At 38.9% G+C, this 16,672-nt stretch overlaps 2 protein-coding genes across 13 annotated transcripts in view; both read right to left on the reverse strand.

The window, feature by feature from the left end:
- Positions 1 to 2,431, reverse strand: part of NEK5 (NIMA related kinase 5) — a 28,530-nt gene extending 26,099 nt beyond the window's left edge. For 6 of the 11 annotated variants that reach the window (XM_072929473.1, XM_072929468.1, XM_072929464.1 and 3 more), the window contains exons 1-2: positions 2,313 to 2,427; positions 950 to 1,090 (exon numbers count right to left, since the gene is read on the reverse strand). In XM_072929473.1, the coding sequence (XP_072785574.1) occupies positions 950 to 1,066 (117 nt within the window). In that variant the 5' untranslated portion in view covers positions 1,067 to 1,090; positions 2,313 to 2,427. Of the gene's footprint in view, positions 1 to 949; positions 1,091 to 2,312 lie in introns of those variants that run through there. The other 5 variants (XM_072929449.1, XM_072929457.1, XM_072929486.1 and 2 more) reach the window with 4 other exon arrangements.
- A 1,242-nt stretch (positions 2,432 to 3,673) lies between these two features.
- Positions 3,674 to 16,622, reverse strand: NEK3 (NIMA related kinase 3). Of its 2 annotated transcripts, none has more exons than XM_072929525.1 (16): positions 16,480 to 16,622; positions 15,044 to 15,260; positions 14,141 to 14,234; positions 13,805 to 13,902; positions 12,684 to 12,767; positions 12,016 to 12,083; positions 11,811 to 11,897; positions 10,740 to 10,794; positions 8,988 to 9,188; positions 8,577 to 8,646; positions 7,900 to 7,946; positions 6,917 to 7,016; positions 6,362 to 6,484; positions 5,212 to 5,346; positions 4,437 to 4,563; positions 3,674 to 3,847 (listed from the first exon to the last, which is right to left on the reverse strand). In XM_072929525.1, the coding sequence occupies exons 2-16, from the start codon at positions 15,158 to 15,160 to the stop codon at positions 3,781 to 3,783; spliced, it is 1,473 nt and encodes a 490-aa protein (XP_072785626.1). In that variant the 5' UTR covers positions 15,161 to 15,260; positions 16,480 to 16,622; the 3' UTR covers positions 3,674 to 3,780. The 2 variants fall into 2 exon arrangements, with proteins under 2 accessions (XP_072785626.1, XP_002197649.3); XM_002197613.7 differs by having other exon boundaries at positions 6,362 to 6,508; positions 16,480 to 16,621.
- Positions 16,623 to 16,672: the final 50 nt, after the last annotated feature.

A 16,672-nucleotide genomic window follows, 5' to 3' on the forward strand; every position in this document is an offset into this window, starting at 1 on the left:
GGCTTTATTGGTCACGAGCAGAGAGAGAAGTTATTCATTTTTTCATTTAGCCGTCATTACTCATGTATCAGCTTTTCCAGGTTTGAATCTGGAAGACGTAAGCCCTTTCTAGAACTCATTCTTCTACTGTAATTGTCTAATATATTAGAAATTCACTGGGGTGGCCCAGAATAGCAACAGACCTGTCAAAAGCATGTAGGCACTCATTGAAATTGACTGTTAAAACCCCTGTATTGAAATCACTGAGATTTTAAATGCCTTCATGGAACCAGATCCAGCTGTAGTATTCTCCCAACACTCTAAGGTGCCTCTGCAGTCAGTGGGAAGGAAGGCAGAAGTTTCAAATGAGCTCGTTCTAAATCAGAAATTGAAACCACATGTGATCAACAGGTTCCTTAAAAGACTTAATTATCTTGTTCTCCTTGTAAGGGTATCTGGGCAAGCAGCTCAATTGCTGACAGCAACAGAATAGAAACTTAAAATCAGACAAGATTAATTGAACTGCCATAAACATAAATAAGAATTGGAAAGACTCCATTGTGAATTACTCATGAGCAAAAATATGGATGTAGGAAACAAGGAAATTAAAAAGCTTAGAGAAATTTACCACAGAATTGTGATTTGCTACTTTAGTGGCAATATTTTCATTGCAGTTGAATCAACTATTACAGAATTTGAATTAGGCAGTGCCACACATTGTAGGCAGAAAGATGCTTTGAAAAGGAAAAAAATACACTAAAAGGCAAAGACTTTTATCAAAAGATCAAAATATGTGTATTTCATCTATGCTTTTAAAATAATAAATTTGCAAAGGATATAGTCTTTGGAAAGCTTAGCCCTATATAATTGAGATGGAACTACAAAGGAGAAAAAAAATAACCTACGTTCATACCCACCTAAATGCAAGTAGCACAATCTGGTAAATATAATTCAGGTTTTGTTGTTTTACCTTAGTTAAATTGATCTCTTTGATAACACAAGGCTCATTATCCATTTTTCCTTTTGCCAAGAATATTTTGCCAAACGATCCTTCTCCAATTTGTTTAATGAGTTCGTATTTATCCATGATGTATTTTTCTTAGAGCAGCGGCTAAAATAAAAATTCCCCACATTAGTACTGCACGTAGTACTTTAACATCTGAGTTGGTGCTACTGAAATAGGCACTACTTTTTAGGACTGTCATTTTTATTACTTTTTATAACATTACTGCTGTTGATTCTTCCTAAAAATATCATGTTCTGGAAGTATGCAAATTATTGCAGATTTTAACTTTTAATAAGCAGAAAGTTTATGAGTGTCTCATAAAGAAAAACATAGTGTACCGTAAAGTTAATGCACGGGAAGGCAGTACAGAGTACTGTGTAGGATTATAAAAAGTAGAAGTAAGGAAGTACAGAGTACTGTGTATGATTTTATAAAATGCGTCATTATTTTGTGAATGGAACAATACTGTGTAATTGATCTTTTAATGGAAAAATATATTCCATATTGATTTAGTTAATACTAGTGTGATCTAAAGTTGTCCGTTGGATCACACCAGTACAGTGTGATCACACTAGTACAGCCAGATCTCACAAAATGAGACGTGTCAGGAGACCATGGCCAAGTGAAGTCGGCCATCAGCGATAGTGTGGAAACCTCTGTGAGGAGCACTGAAGTCACTGGGTACTTGCAGTGGTTCCACTGGCAAACCTGCATACTTAAATACGAGCAAACACTACAAAACTGTTCGTATTAGTTATCCTGAACTTTAGCAAGGGAGATTTGCTCCGATACCAGACGTTCCCCGCCAGGCAAGCTCTGCAACAGGCTCCATCGCTGGCAGCCTCCGAGGGCCAGCGGCAGGGCCAGCAGGGCGACCCTGGGACGTCTGGGATTTCGGTGTCTGGGTCCGAGCCGGCTCCTGTCGGCAGCCACAGGTGAGAAGCGGCACTGGGGACAGATGCCCGGGCAGGGGACAGGGATGCGCTCCGCCCGGGCTCAGCCCCACACCCACAGGGGACAGCCCGGCCTCCCGCCGCCCCGGAGGGCAGCGCCGGGCACAGGGGCTCCGGGGAGGGCGGCGGGGCCAGCCCGGGCAGCGGCGCCTGCCCCGAGCGCCGCGGCGGACCCGGCGCGGACGGGCCGCCCGCGGGGATGCAGCGCTGCGGCCCCGCGTCCCCATGGCGACGGGACGCGCCGGCCGCCAGCCCTCGCCGGGGCCTGCCCTGCGGGTCTGCTCGGCCCGGCCCGGCCCGCCTCGTCTCGGCCTGGCTCGGTTCGGCCGGCCCCAGCCCCGGTAGCGGCCGGGGGCGGCGGGGGGACGCCGTACCTGCGAGCGCTCAGCCGCCTCCGGAGCGCGCCCGACCGCGGGAGGAGCCGCCCCGCTCCCGCCCCGCCGGAGGAGTGGCGTTTGCAGCGCCCTTCGGGAGCGGCAGCAGCCTCGTTTGCCGGACACGAACCGCCCCTCCCTCCACGGACACACACTTGTGGTTTGCCTATAGGGGAGGTGATGTATGAACTGGCTCTACATCAGAACTACAGATTTCCTAAAGCTTTCCTTGTATATTATTCCTAATATTATTTATTACAGGGACGTAGTCCGGGACAGCTTCCCCAGGAGAACTCTGCCAAGAGCAACTGTGCACTCTCTTGCCACATCTTTCTTGTGTCTATTTATTACCAGAACAGAGCCCAGACTTGACATTGCTCATAGCGCTCTCTGAAGCAAGAGCGTATCTCTGACAGAAAATTTGTCCTTATTCATGAATACATTTTCTTCCTTTCACACATACAGAGCCATATAAAAAACTCTTTTCACTGAAACAAGGCAAAAGTTCAGTCTCAAAGAATTTTCAGGGGATTAATAATTGCACGAACTAAAGTCTCAACTATTTATCATAGCTAAATGTTTCCCATGCCTTTCAAGGATCATTTATACATGTATTGGGTTTGTGTGGCAGGGTTTCGGTAGCCGAGAGGAGCTACAGGGGTGGCACCTGCCAGAAGCTTCCCACATTTGACAGAGCCAATGCCAGACAGTTCCAAGACAGACCCACCCAGCTGTGTCCCCGTCCATGCCCCCTCTCTCCCCTTCTCTGATCTGTTATCCCAGAGGCACCACCACCATCACTGATGGGCTCGGCCTTGACCAGTGAAATAGAGTGAAATTGAAGTGAAATTGAGTCCAGGAAGAAGGGACGGTGGGAGAAAAGCGTTCTTAGATTTGGGCTTATGTTTCATTACTCTGCTCTGATTTGATTGGCAATAAATAAATTTCCTCAAGTCAAGTCTGTTTTGCCTGTGACAGTAATTGGTGAGTGATCCCTCTGTGTACTTATCTTGACCCATGAGCCTTTCATTAAATTTTCTTTCCCCTGACCAGCTGAGGAGGTGAGTGACAGAGAAGCTTCGGTGGCACTTGCTACCCAGCATCAACCCCCCCACCACAATGCTGCATTTCATTATGTACATTTACACCTTCTCAGAGTGCTACACCATCTCCTTGAAATAAGAAAAGAGAACAATTTGAACAATGCCATCATTTGACAGAACATTTCTGCAAAGCTGTTACCAATTCCAAACATATTTAATATATGGACTCGTTTAGCTATCTGCAAGTGCTCTTTCTAAAAAAGTTTACTGTGCATTTTCCATCCTCAGTTTGTGATACAGAAAACATTCCCACTCTGGTTTTTTTTTTTTTTTTTGACTGAAAATATTTAATGAATAACCAGTTATTAATAACAACTTGGATACCAGCACACCTAACTTCACTCATTGCAGGTAAATTCAGGTTTTCAGTCACTCTGTTTCAATACCATTTGCAGTTCTGACACCCAGTCTGGGTCATCTTCCTCAAAGTCCCTAAAAATAAATTTCAAAAAATGTTATTTTGAGAAGCAAAATACAACTTTATAAATCTTTAATTGCTTCTTGCCCCCCCCCCCCAAAATATCCTGTAATTAGGATAAATTATGTTAAAAATATCAGCACAAGAGACTTATTTCCTGCCCCACTGTGATTAAAGAACCAATATGTTCTTTATGATTCTCTATGGAATTTACAAAAGTAAGTTTCATCAAAAGCAAAGACAAATTAATATATTAAGAGACTGCAAATGTGTTGGTAATTGACAGCCTGCAGCTGAACTGCAGCAATACAGGCCTAGGTAGTCATCTCTAGATGCCCCAAAAATAAACAGTGACACAAACTGAGATTCTGAGAATCTGAGAACCACCCCCAAAACATACACACATCCAAAAATCACAGCATTTTTGTTCATACATTGTAAGATATCAAATGCTACTAAATTTCAATTTCATTATGTAAGAGAGGGGTGAATTTAGATGCTGAGAAAAATACTGGTTTTTTTTTTTCAGGGGAATGTTGTTATGGAAAAATCTCTTTGAGAAACCAAAGAAAACATAAATGCAAGGACATTGCTTGGACTTACGTGTCATCTTCATCAGATCTAGGTTCAAGTCTCTCAGAATCTATGACAACAACTTCATTCTCACCATCTACTTCATCAGATTCTCCGCATTCATCAGAAAGTGGACCTCTTAATATGTTTTCAGAAACTTTGAAAATATAAAAATTAAAATGCCATCAAAATATTTTAATTTTTAAAGTAAAACTATTAAGAGTATGAATACAAAATAGTCAAATTCATCCCCAGTTTGTAGCAGATTCCAGGATAAGTTGTTACCTGTTTTAGGTGGGAAGATAAACTAGTAAGGCAACTGAAGTGCAGAGCAAGTATTTGTGACTGTGGCTGTGCACATCTGTAGACTGTCCTCAGCTGTGCCATCTGACCATCCTGCCCTCAAACCGGGGCACCACTGCCTTAGAGAGGGGGGATTTAGCTGATGGGGTTACAGTGCATTTCCTGCATCTCCCTAACACACACACCACACAGCTCAGTGGGAGGGAGCACATAGCAGGCGTCTGTGTTTTGTCATGACCTCATTCAGCTGTTGAGCTGCAAGTGAAAGTCCATCATGAAGAGCTGTAGTGGAGATGTACAATCACTCATGAATTCCAAACCTGGCTTTTTAAAGTCCACGTTTCATTTGGTAAACTTAAAAAACCCCAAAATCTAGCCTGTTGTGATATGAACTCAGGTGTGTGATCAGTTTACAGAGGAGCTATGTATGAAAAAACAGAAGAAAAAGCCTTTATTAATAAACCTGTTTGCAAAAATGTTTGTCCAGAAAATGGGGATTTACCTGGTGTATAAATTGTGTATGTTTTAAATGCTAAGCTGACATCTGCATTGCTGAGCATGTCCATCAGGGTCTGAGGGGGTTCCTTGTTCCACTGCTTCCGTGGCCTATTTTCACTGTAGTTTATAACACCACCACCTGGGTATACAATCATTCATGAATTTACAGAATTTACAGAAAATTGCATTAGCAGTGTGGATTACATTCAAGGTCACATTCAAGAGACACATGAGAAACAGGAAGAAACAGGAAGAAAAGAGTCTAGATAACTCCATCTGTCACACCACTGTCCTCCTAACAAACTGAGGAAACAGTGGAATCTTCTTGTGGCCAGGGAGCCCACAGGAATTGGTTGAGGGATGAGGAATCAGAGTCTCAGCAAGCTTATGTGGTGGCTCTGCAAGTCTCAAAATGAAGCCTGAGGCTGTTTCTGTGCCTTTTAATAGCAGAACACTTAAACACATGCACTCCCCTTGCCCTGTGCATAACTATCACATAACATTCCCACCACAGCTTGGGAATTTTCTGACTACTCATATCTTGATTATTTATTTCCACAGCCATTTATTCATATTTACCTAGAACACATCTCCAGAATCACATTAAATAATTATAACAATTGCATCAGTGAGGGGCATTTTAAAATTGAAACCTTTCTCAGGTTTAAGAGTTTTAATCAAAAGAAACAAAAGTCTCTGCCTCACATCTGAGGTACATCATTGATAGTTCTTGTCACTGGCCTTAACCTGTATGTTAAATCACAACAAAAGTAGAGGTGTAGAAGTTTTATGCTCCCAATAGTATGCTGTACTTGAAAGACAGATGGCTGCATTCTGCACCAAATGAATTCCTCACTGCTACCTCCACAAATGATGTATTAAAAAGAGGACTGTAGGATAATTCCTTAGTGATGATTATAATTTTAGGGTTGCTAATGTTATCTGTCAGTTTCATCACTCTTTGCAATCTTCCTGTCACACAAAAACACAAAGAAATTCTCTTCAGCACGGTGAACTTTTTGATGGTTTGTTAATGAAGTATTTTAAAATTATTTTAACATAATTTTAAACATGCTTTGTGAAGTTTGGCTTTTAAGATCTGTAAAGAATCACTGACATTACTTGAATTAAAAGCACATTAAATTAAATCTTACTTTCAGTCTCTTCAGGTGTAAAACTGGAAGAAAGCAAGGACGCATTTTCCAGGACATCCAGCACAGTACAGGATATCCTCTTTTCCCATTGCCTCCTTTGGGCGTGTGACAGATCAGTACTTCCTGGCAGGACAGCAGAAGCTGATACTACAATTGTAACAAAAAAACTCCATGATAACCAGCATCTAACTTGATTCCATGTCCAGACTGCCCTGTCCAAGCAAAGCAGTACTAAGAATCACTTAACTAGCAGTGATGTTTGATTCTATGGGTGCAAATTTCAACTAGAAGGTGTTCTCCATACATTTACTCTATTCCAAATGTTTTCAAAGTAGTTTTTTATTACTTTGACAGGAGAATTTTTAGTTTTCTTTTTTAATCTCAGATAAGCAGTATGAATCAAAGTACTTGCAGAAGGAACTGATGGTGGCATGGTTTTCTTGTCTTGAGTTAGCTAAAACTAGTTTGAGCCACCTATTTAAATGGCTGCATCACTGACATGTAGATACCAGTATACAGAAGGACGTGCATCAGCCTTAAAACTGTAAAACTTACCTTCTTGACAAGATTTCCTTTGTTCCCTTGTGCCTTCACGCAAACCCTTAGCATTTTTCCTTTCTAAGGGGCTATGATTGCTACTTTCATCTTTCCTTCGCTTTAAAAGAGTAAAGACTGTATTAATTATTATCCTTGTTTCAAGGAAGACAAAGCAGTCATATTAACATGGCATTAATTATTTCAGTTTTGCTATAAAATACCTGGCCCAAAGATTGGAAGGTTTGAAAACTAAGCCACTAACATTGTGAAGCCAACTGCAATTGCACACTACCTGTTACTGCACTGTATTTCACACTGAGTGCCCAAGACAGACAACCTCAGTTTCTGAAGCTAAGCACATAGGTAGTTATTTGATGTCATTTGGGGTTATTTTACATTTAAGAACACAAACAATATAAATTATTTACATTCCCAAGCAAAACAAGATGCACCAAAATATAAACTTCTCAGATGGACAGGTCTATGAAAAGAAAATAAAATGAGCTCCTCCAAGGCAACATGCTTTTTAAAAATATACTGAATATGGCTGAGTCAGGCTATGGTAATGTATCCATAGGGGATATCTTGCCCACCTGTGACTTAATTCTTCACTCCTGAAATCTCATATGTGCCCTAAAACATGGTGAGAACTATGTCCAGACTAGATCGTTTCCACAGCAGCCAGTTCTGAATGTGTCCCAAAAGCAAAGAAAATGGATAATCCTTTGCGATAATAATAAAAAAAAAAAATAGAAAGACAAGGTTTTTTTTGTTTGGGTTTTGTTTTGACAGGGTTATAAAATAACCCATTTTGGAACTAAACTAAACATGGGAAGAATCAAAAAGTTGGCACGGTGGGAAACACAGGAAAACTGCAATTTGAACACTAATAGGCTGATTTATGGTTTAGCATAGAATAATATTCTGTAAAAACTTTTCTATAATACAGAATCTTGTAAATTACTAAAATACAAATGTTTTATTTATATTTGAATACTTACTCTATTTTCTGTCTTATTGTTTGAGCTTCCACCAGCCATGACATGACCTGACACATTAACAAACAAGAGTTAATGCAAGAGTTAACACCTTTAGCAAACATTTATAGTTTGCTATTACATTTATATATAAGTGGTATTCCAGAGGTGTAACAGCAATGCTTCTGAACCAAGCAATGACAATTATGTGACAGCTTCTTCACACTTCTGACAACATAGTTCATTCTCAACAGAGTCCTGCTACTATTCCGTTCCAAATGGGCACTAACTGTGGTGTAGCTAAATTTCTGCAGAAGAAAAAAGTCCAACATTCTCTCTAAAAATCAAATAATGAACATAACTTGCTTCACCATATTCTGGGAAAGAAAGAACTATCATATTTTAAATACATGCCGCTGCTAAAAGGTTTTTTTAAGCTGATTTTGAAACTGAAAAGTTTATTTCTAGCACAAGTCTTAAGACTTACAATACATATATTGCAGCTTTGCACTCTACTTATGGTGGAATATAATTTACACCCTTCAAGCATTTTTCCATGTAAGTTGAGTAATATTAGATTTTGAAATAATTAAAAGTAGATTTGGACATATAATGCTAATGTTTCATAGCTGTATTTAAGATCTTATATTTCTTACTAATTTTTTTGTTCCTTACATCAACAAAAATGTTACTGACTTTACCCTTTTGTCTTGCTCCATTGCCTTCAGGTTTCTTGGTTTCCTTTAATATCTGCTCAAACTCATCTACAATCTGAAATGTGTAAGAAGAGATGCAAGTACTGTATAGTTTTAAACTTCTTCAAATTATTGCATATACTATTTGTTAAAAATAGACTCATTATACAAGTGCACTGCTCCAGCTAAAAATATCTAATTTTATTAGCATCACGTCAATATTTAACTTTAATTTTCAAAAGGACACTTATAAAAATTCAGGTTTTCTGATAAGTTTACAACTGTATGAATTTTAGAGTAGGACATACACAACATTATATTTTACAGTTTTACACTAACAAACTACAAATTAAAAGGATTTAGTATCCAAAATGTAGATAGTATTGCTTAAATCTAGAGACAAAGAATACACAATACCTCAGAAGGCAAACAATTTTTCACACGTTTGGTTAGGCAACTTCTTGCAAGAATAGTACTGGCTGATGGACGATTCTGGGGATTTCTCTTAAACATCTGTTTTATTAAGTAATGAAGCTCATAGGAATAGTGAGATGGAAGTGGATCGTAGGACCCTTTGCATATCTTAAGGATGAGATGTTTCCAGCTGTTGGCTTGAAACTGCATTAAAAATAAATTCATATTAGAGCACAGAGTTCAAGCATAAGGTAAAAAGTAGCTGACATAATTTAAGATAACTTCTACAACTGAAAAGCAGATAGGAATTACTCCTATAAATTTATTATTGAATTTCATTTATACACAAATCAAATTCATCAGTTCATATACTTGAGATCAGACTCAAACTGCAAGAGTGAAACAATAAGCTTGAAAATATGAAGACTTTGATCAAAAAAAATCATCAAAAATAGCCTGTAAAGATACAAATACCCTCTTGCAAATCTAATGTCTGAGAACTTCTAGCTCCCATGCAGGAAGTTTCCTTTGATGACACCCCACTGGCTTGGCTGCAGGGTGCCAAGCACCCATGGAGCATCATGTTTTTGTATCAACTCTGATAGATTATGCAAGAACATACGTGACCATCACATCAAACCAGACACATAACTTTTCAACACTGCTAGTAAGAATACTCCCTCCTTGGAATCCCAGCTCTGAGTTCTGCCTCACTGTGACACTGCCAAAGATTTGCCACAGATCTACTTAGGCTAACACATCTCTATGCACAGGCACCCTCATCACCCAGTGACATCAGTGTAAGCTTCTACACTCTTGCACAGTTAGCACTTGCAGCTGTGGAGAACCTTTTGTTGGTACACAGGATGTGAACAATGCTCTCAGACATATGTGTCATTGTTGGGCCTGTCTTTTGCAGGGTCAGGAGCTGGGACTTTGGTGATACTTGTGGGTCCTTTCCAGCTCAGAATATTCTGTGATTCTCTAATTTCAAGATACAGTATTAGCTCAATGAAAGGAAACAGCTGCTTATAAAAAACTAAAACAATGACTCTAAGTTAGGATCTCATTTTCCTGCAAAACAAACATATCCTAACAAGGGCTCTCATTTTACCTACATGTCTGTACAGAGAAGCCAGAGGATGTTAACACATAAGAAACACAGCAACAACACTGTAAAAGACAGTGTTCCAGAAATGACAGAAAGACAGAATCATTCATCAAGGTCCCCACTGTTACAACAGAAGATGGTGCTTGGACAGTGATTTGTTTGATTTGAAGAATAAGCAAAGGTGTATCTCTGATGCAAGCTACAAAAATGATTATTGCTTACTACATTTTTCTATGCTATAATTCCATTAGCAAAGATTTTGAGTGTCTTTGTCACTACGTCCAATGTCTTGATGCTGTAAAATGCAATATTTTTGCAACTGCAGGTATCTGCAATCAGCCTGGCAGCTGCTGGACTCAATACACCCAGACCACCTCACTGATATTGATGAAAATTAACCAATTAAAAAAATCAATTGTTTTCTAACAAATTTGAAAATAGAGTCTTCTACAGAAGGGTCCAGTAGGTCCTAAGAACTGCTCAAACAGAAGCATATAGTGGAGGAGGCATAGGAAGGGTGGAGCAATACTTCCCTCTTTTGGAAGCAGCAGCAAGTACTTCAGTCAATTCTACTGTACAGCTAATTGCTAATTAAGTGTCAAGGAATTCCAAAACTTTTCTCATGGCAATAAAGCTGTACTTACCGGGTGTTTTAGAGTGCACAGCTCATACAGAATACACCCCAGAGACCATATATCACTGTAGATATAGAGAGAGATGAAAAATTTTGAGCCAGAAATTACAATTTAATATCTTGCTTAAAAGCATGAGATTTAATCTGTGTACATAACTGAGATGAATAAACTAAGAATAAATGTATGTAACCATAAAAGACAATATAATTATGTGTTTAACCTCTCCTGTGGAAATGTTCTTGCTTATTTTATCCTACCCTAATGTAAAAAAAGATGACAGTCATACAGTTGTAGTTGGCTTTTTATTCCTAGGATGTCTCTTAATAAATTTGCTCCAACAATATTTATCCTTCTGCACTTAAAAGCCTTTGTATTCTATGTCCCTTAACATCAAATGGCAGCCACATAATCCTAATTCTGAGAGCTGGAATTCTGGCCCTGCCAAAAAGAATTCTCCTACTGAGAAAAAACACCATCATTTTTCACCAAAAGTGAGTACTGCCATTTGCACAAGAAGCAACAGAAGCCTTTCCTGCCAGAAGAGCAGTAAACAACCTGACCTGTAGAAGGTTTCTTACTTACCCTGGAAAATCAATTACAGTTTTTGCATAAGGACCAGAATAACTGAGCTCTGTAAATCTAAGTAATCCATTCTGTGCCATTATCCTTACATTATCAAGACTGGCATGAAGAAGTTAAAAGATCACCAACCATCATCCAAACAACCATCCCCCAAAAAATAAGACCAGCAAAAAGATGCAAACACAAACCTATGTTTGTAGATATATATACCCTTACAAACATACACACAAGTATGTATGTAGTTACCAAACAATAAGAAGTCTGCACACTGTTTTTCAGACTTCTAGGACTAAACATACTGTGCTCTCAGTTATCTACGAAAAAAGATATTTATGCACTATAATTTTAAAATAAATATAATTACCTCTTTGTAAATTTTCTTCAGCTCAGTATCTTCTCTGAAACAAATATGGATAAGCCACACAGCTAGATTGAGATAGCAATAAAAAACCCATCCATCAGTATGGCATTATTTGTGACCACTGAAAACACAAGTACCTTTTGTTGTTGTATGGCAGACTTTCCCATATTTCTGGAGGTACATAATAAGGAGTTCCCACATAGGTGCAAGCGTATGACATTGGACTATGAAACGACAAAAAAGAAATGCCAGGTGAAAAGTAATGATTTATGAACTCTGTACTGTTTGTCAATTGTAAAATAAAATTTGACACCACTGAGATCAGTTGGGATGTCCACATACTGTGCAAGAAGGCGTGCAGATCCAAAATCTCCTAACTTGACTTTTCCACTTTGAGTGAGGAAGACATTCTGCATTTCAAGAGCAAAGATTAACATATTTAAATATTCTTCAACTAATCATTTCTGCAGTTTGGATATATAGAAAACACAGCAATAACCACTTCTGATATTTTGTCTTTGTATTTCCTAATACTTCTACCAAAACAGAAAGACTTGTGAGCCTAAGGTCCCAGCATCAGTAGCAGAGGAAGAATCAGAACTTAGAATTGTCTTAATCTCTATGCTATACTCAAAGCAAGGTTCCTGAAATTCTTCTGAAATTCCCTCTTTCTGATAAGGAAGAGAGAAAAAGAAAAAACTGTGAGGGAAGATACTTGCAAACTGCATAATCCATACACTTTTTTTTATAGTTCTGTGGTTCTTTAAAGTTATATGCAGCATCACAAGCAATTGGTGCTACGTGCAGTGTGGATATCAAGGATATAGCCATACTTAGATGATGTTTACACCCACAGTATTACATGCACTCAACAATTTAATTTACATTATATATACTTAGGCCTAAATAAAAACCACAGAACTTAGCAGTCACGGGAAATTACGAGAAAGAGGGTTTAACTTTTGCATGCAGGAGAGTTTATTAATGGCAACAAAACTTGCTCTGCTCACCTTGGATTTTATATCCCTGTGCAGCACACGTTTATCATGGATGTGCTTCACAGCCAGGCACAGCTGTGCAAACCAGTGAAGGATCTGAAAAAGAGTAGCTAAGAGTTATAACAGTTCAATGCTCAATATAATGAATACTTTACAAATAGATTAAAAAATAGAAAAACAAAAGTATATTCAGAACACTTGGGCATTAAAAGTAACTCCAGCATAATAGCCTCCAACCAGCATGAAAGACTGAGTTCTTTAAAACAGATTTATTTAAGCATGGCAGAAGGAATGTTTATTACCTGTGTCCAAGAAGTTCTAATAATACATAGGAATAATGAACCTGGGGAATTACTACCTGGAGCTTTAGCTGGTGGTCATTTTATAAACAAGTTAACTAAAGTTACACAGTAAATTGACAAATAGGAAAAAAACCCAAAGCAACACATAACAATTAAAACCAAAACTCACATGGAAACAATGTACTGTTTCTAAAAGGAAATCTGTTCCTCTCTAAGTACAAAAGAAAACTCTTAAAGGTACTAAAAAATCTAAATATTCAATTAGTTGAGGTTCCTGGTCCTTTCACTTAAACGAAGGTGATGTTCCTAACTGTAGCAAGAAGTAGCTTCTATTCATGACAATGTCCCTTTGAACCTTCTAAGTAATTTTATAGCTTTTCTGGCTTCTCTGGTAAAAGGAGTTAGCATATGCTGAATGGTTTAAACTAAATGGTTTAACTGCTACATAAAAAGCGGGCATTTATTCTCCTAGTTAGCTTTATTTATCTTACCAAAGTGGTTTGTTCACTTTCCATTTGCAGTACCCTTAGTATTATTTAAATTCTGCCTGAATTGTTGTGTAAAATTTCTACTTAATTGCATACAAACCTGACTGTTTTCACACTATGTGAACAATTTTCAGATACAAGTAGCAATTTCTTTTTTTTTCCCTTACAATTCTTGTCCTAATATGCTGGAAACTATAAAAGAAGTAATTCTCCAGTTCTATCTGTAAATTATTTTGTTTCATTAAGATGTTTGCATATCTCTAATTTGGTTTATGCAGCATGCTTCAGTTTACATGGAAAAGGATTCCCAGTTCCCTTGGTTAAAAACAATGTCTTTTCTTACCGTGTCTTCAGGGAACAAATTTCCTCCTTGGTGTTTAATCTTCTGCATTAGATCTCCATCGTCACAATATTCCATCACTATATACAGATGTCCATCAGCTAAATTTTTGGTAATTTAGGAATAATTAGTATTTTCAATAGCAGAATATTTATTGATTTTTTTTTACTAGATATAATACTTTTTACTAGAAAGCTCCAATGACATTCTATATGTTGTGTTACAATAAACATGTATTTTGGTTATAATACATACCATAAACAAAAAAAAATAATCCAAATCCCTGAGGAGTATGCAACTTCAAACAAATGAAGAAATTTAAAATTTTTTTATACTTACCTTCAAATGATTCTTTAAAGGCAACAATATTTGGATGCTTCATTTTAGCCAAAAGAACAGCTTCCTTCCTAGAATTCTCTACACCAGATGAAGACTGAAAATATAAACACATTTACTATAAATTTCACACTAACAAATTTTCACATATAAAGTGCCTCACTTTTCAAAGAAAAATATTTTTTTAAATTGTTCTTCAGTTATTTTAAGTCATTTAGAAACTTTAAAAGCCCCATCTTTTTAATCCATAGTTTATTACTGAAGACTTCTTTGGGTTTTTTGGGCATTTGGTATTTTGTTTTTTTTTTTTTTTTGAGAGAATCTTTTCCTATTTCAATTAATGAAATAGGAAAATTTTAAATTTTCTATTTTAAAAGTGCAAAACTATGTAACAAAGCAGCATACACTGACTTTGAAACAGCTAATAGTCTGCATGAACTCAATATAAAGACAAGTGCCCAGGTCTTGCTGAGCTTTGGCCTCAGAAAGCCACTGCCTCCCATTTCGTGACTTTTAGCTTAGCTGAGTGCAGAGAATGTAACACGAATAGTTAATTACCAGCAGTAATACAACACTAATTTCCTTATTAGATGCGGAAGATGAAATCTGCATTTTAGCAAAATCAATGGCAATTGAAGCCACGGGTGTCAGTGGAAACAGGGATTTCATTCTAAGCATCTTCATACCTGCCACATTTCCCAAAATCCCAATACGCAACCATGTACTTCACTTAGTACCAACAACATCAGCTGAAGATGTAGTTATACTGTAACCATACCACACACCTGTCTAATACACAAAACTCTCAGAAAAACTGTCCAGTGTTTCAAAAATACACCCAGAATTAGGATTTTTTAATTTTATCTTTTTTAAGTGGTGGGTGAGGTGATATTTGTGTCACCTTACCATTGGAAGCCTTATTTCCTTCATTACATATTTCTGGTCACTGATTCTATGATGAACTAGGAGAGCTCTGCCAAAGGATCCCTCTCCTAGTACTTTCAAGACGTTGTATCCTTCCATTCTTTAAAAATCCAGTTCCAACATTTCTCTTCATTCACAGGATTATCTTCTAAACTTTGGCATGACCTTAACACATTTTAAAATTTTCTCTTAATATAACCTGCATAACAAACAAAAAACAAGAAAAAGTGACAAATGTGGGTAAGTAACTGTCCAGCATTACCATGACACACTTCCCTGCACTGTTACCTTGATTTTACTGAATGTGAGGCCTCCAGAAAGTAAAACTTAAAACACTATAGTACTATTTCTGCTTTTTTTAATTTAAAATGCTCAATCACTTCGAAAATGTCAGTTATACAGTTACGACTACGCATCTTCTTTTTGTTACCTGCATTCCTGCAGGCAGTTTCATAACACTAAAGAAAACTCACAGGCATAATACTATGAACAAGCTTAAAGCTTCCAGTGACAATTCTCACCTAAAACAGCATAAGCAAAATCAAACTGGTAAAAGTTACTGTGCAAAGACTTCAAGAACTGGAAGACATAGAATAAAATATTTTAGTTGCAGGAGACCTACAATGGTCATATAGTGCAACTGCCTGACCACTCCAGGGGTGACCAGAAGTTAGACTAGCGTGACAATGGCATCATGACAATGTTTCTTGAACACTAACAGCTTTAGGCATTGACCACCTCCCTAATTCTGTTCCAACGCTCAACAACCCTCTCAGTAAATAGATGCTTCCTAATATCTAGCGTAAACCTTCCCTCCTGCACTTCTGAAATGTTCCCAGTTGTCCTACCACTACATTTAGACTATATAATGGGATCACAGAATCAATAAGGTTGGAAGAGACTTCTGAGATCATTACATCCATCCCATGACCCAACACCATGTCAACTAGCCCATGGCACGGAGTGCCACATCCAGTTAAACACCTGCAGGGATGGTGACTCTACCTCCTCTCCGGGCAGCCCATGCCAATGTCTAATCACCTCTTCAGTGAAGAAAAGCTTCCTGCTATCGAATCTGCAAGGCCCACGGCACAGTGCGAGGCTGTGTCCTCTCCTCGCATACTGTGCTTAGTCCCAGCCCTCCTGAGAGCTCCCACAGCCGCTGAAACTCGCTCAAGATCCCAGTTCCTGCTAAAAACACATCTCCTGCAGGCTCTCTCATGCAGCAGGCTCTACCCTTTTTCCAAATCCCTGGTGCTTTTAAGCTGGTTACCCATAATTCGAGCATCTGCTATGCACTGCGTGCACAGACGGTGTTCTAAGGGGTTGATGAGCTCTTTGCTTCCTCCGGCTCCTTCACGCTGAACAGGAGCAGCCCAAGCCCTCCCCCAGCCCCTCAAGGCCCGCCGGGGACTCACCTCAGCGGGCAGGCCCGGCACAAGGCCGCCGCCGCTCGCCCGGGCTGCCCGCGCCGGGCGGGGCAGGAGGGCGGGGCTGGCCCCGAGCCCGCCCCACGGCAGCGGCGGGAGCGGCCCCGCCGGCCCGGCCCTCGTGCGGGCCCTGGGCTGCTGCTCCGCTGAACGGGCCCCACACTGAAACATGGGAAACACG

Source organism: Taeniopygia guttata, chromosome 1 (assembly GCF_048771995.1).
Source record: "Taeniopygia guttata chromosome 1, bTaeGut7.mat, whole genome shotgun sequence".
Taxonomy (NCBI): domain Eukaryota; kingdom Metazoa; phylum Chordata; class Aves; order Passeriformes; family Estrildidae; genus Taeniopygia; species Taeniopygia guttata.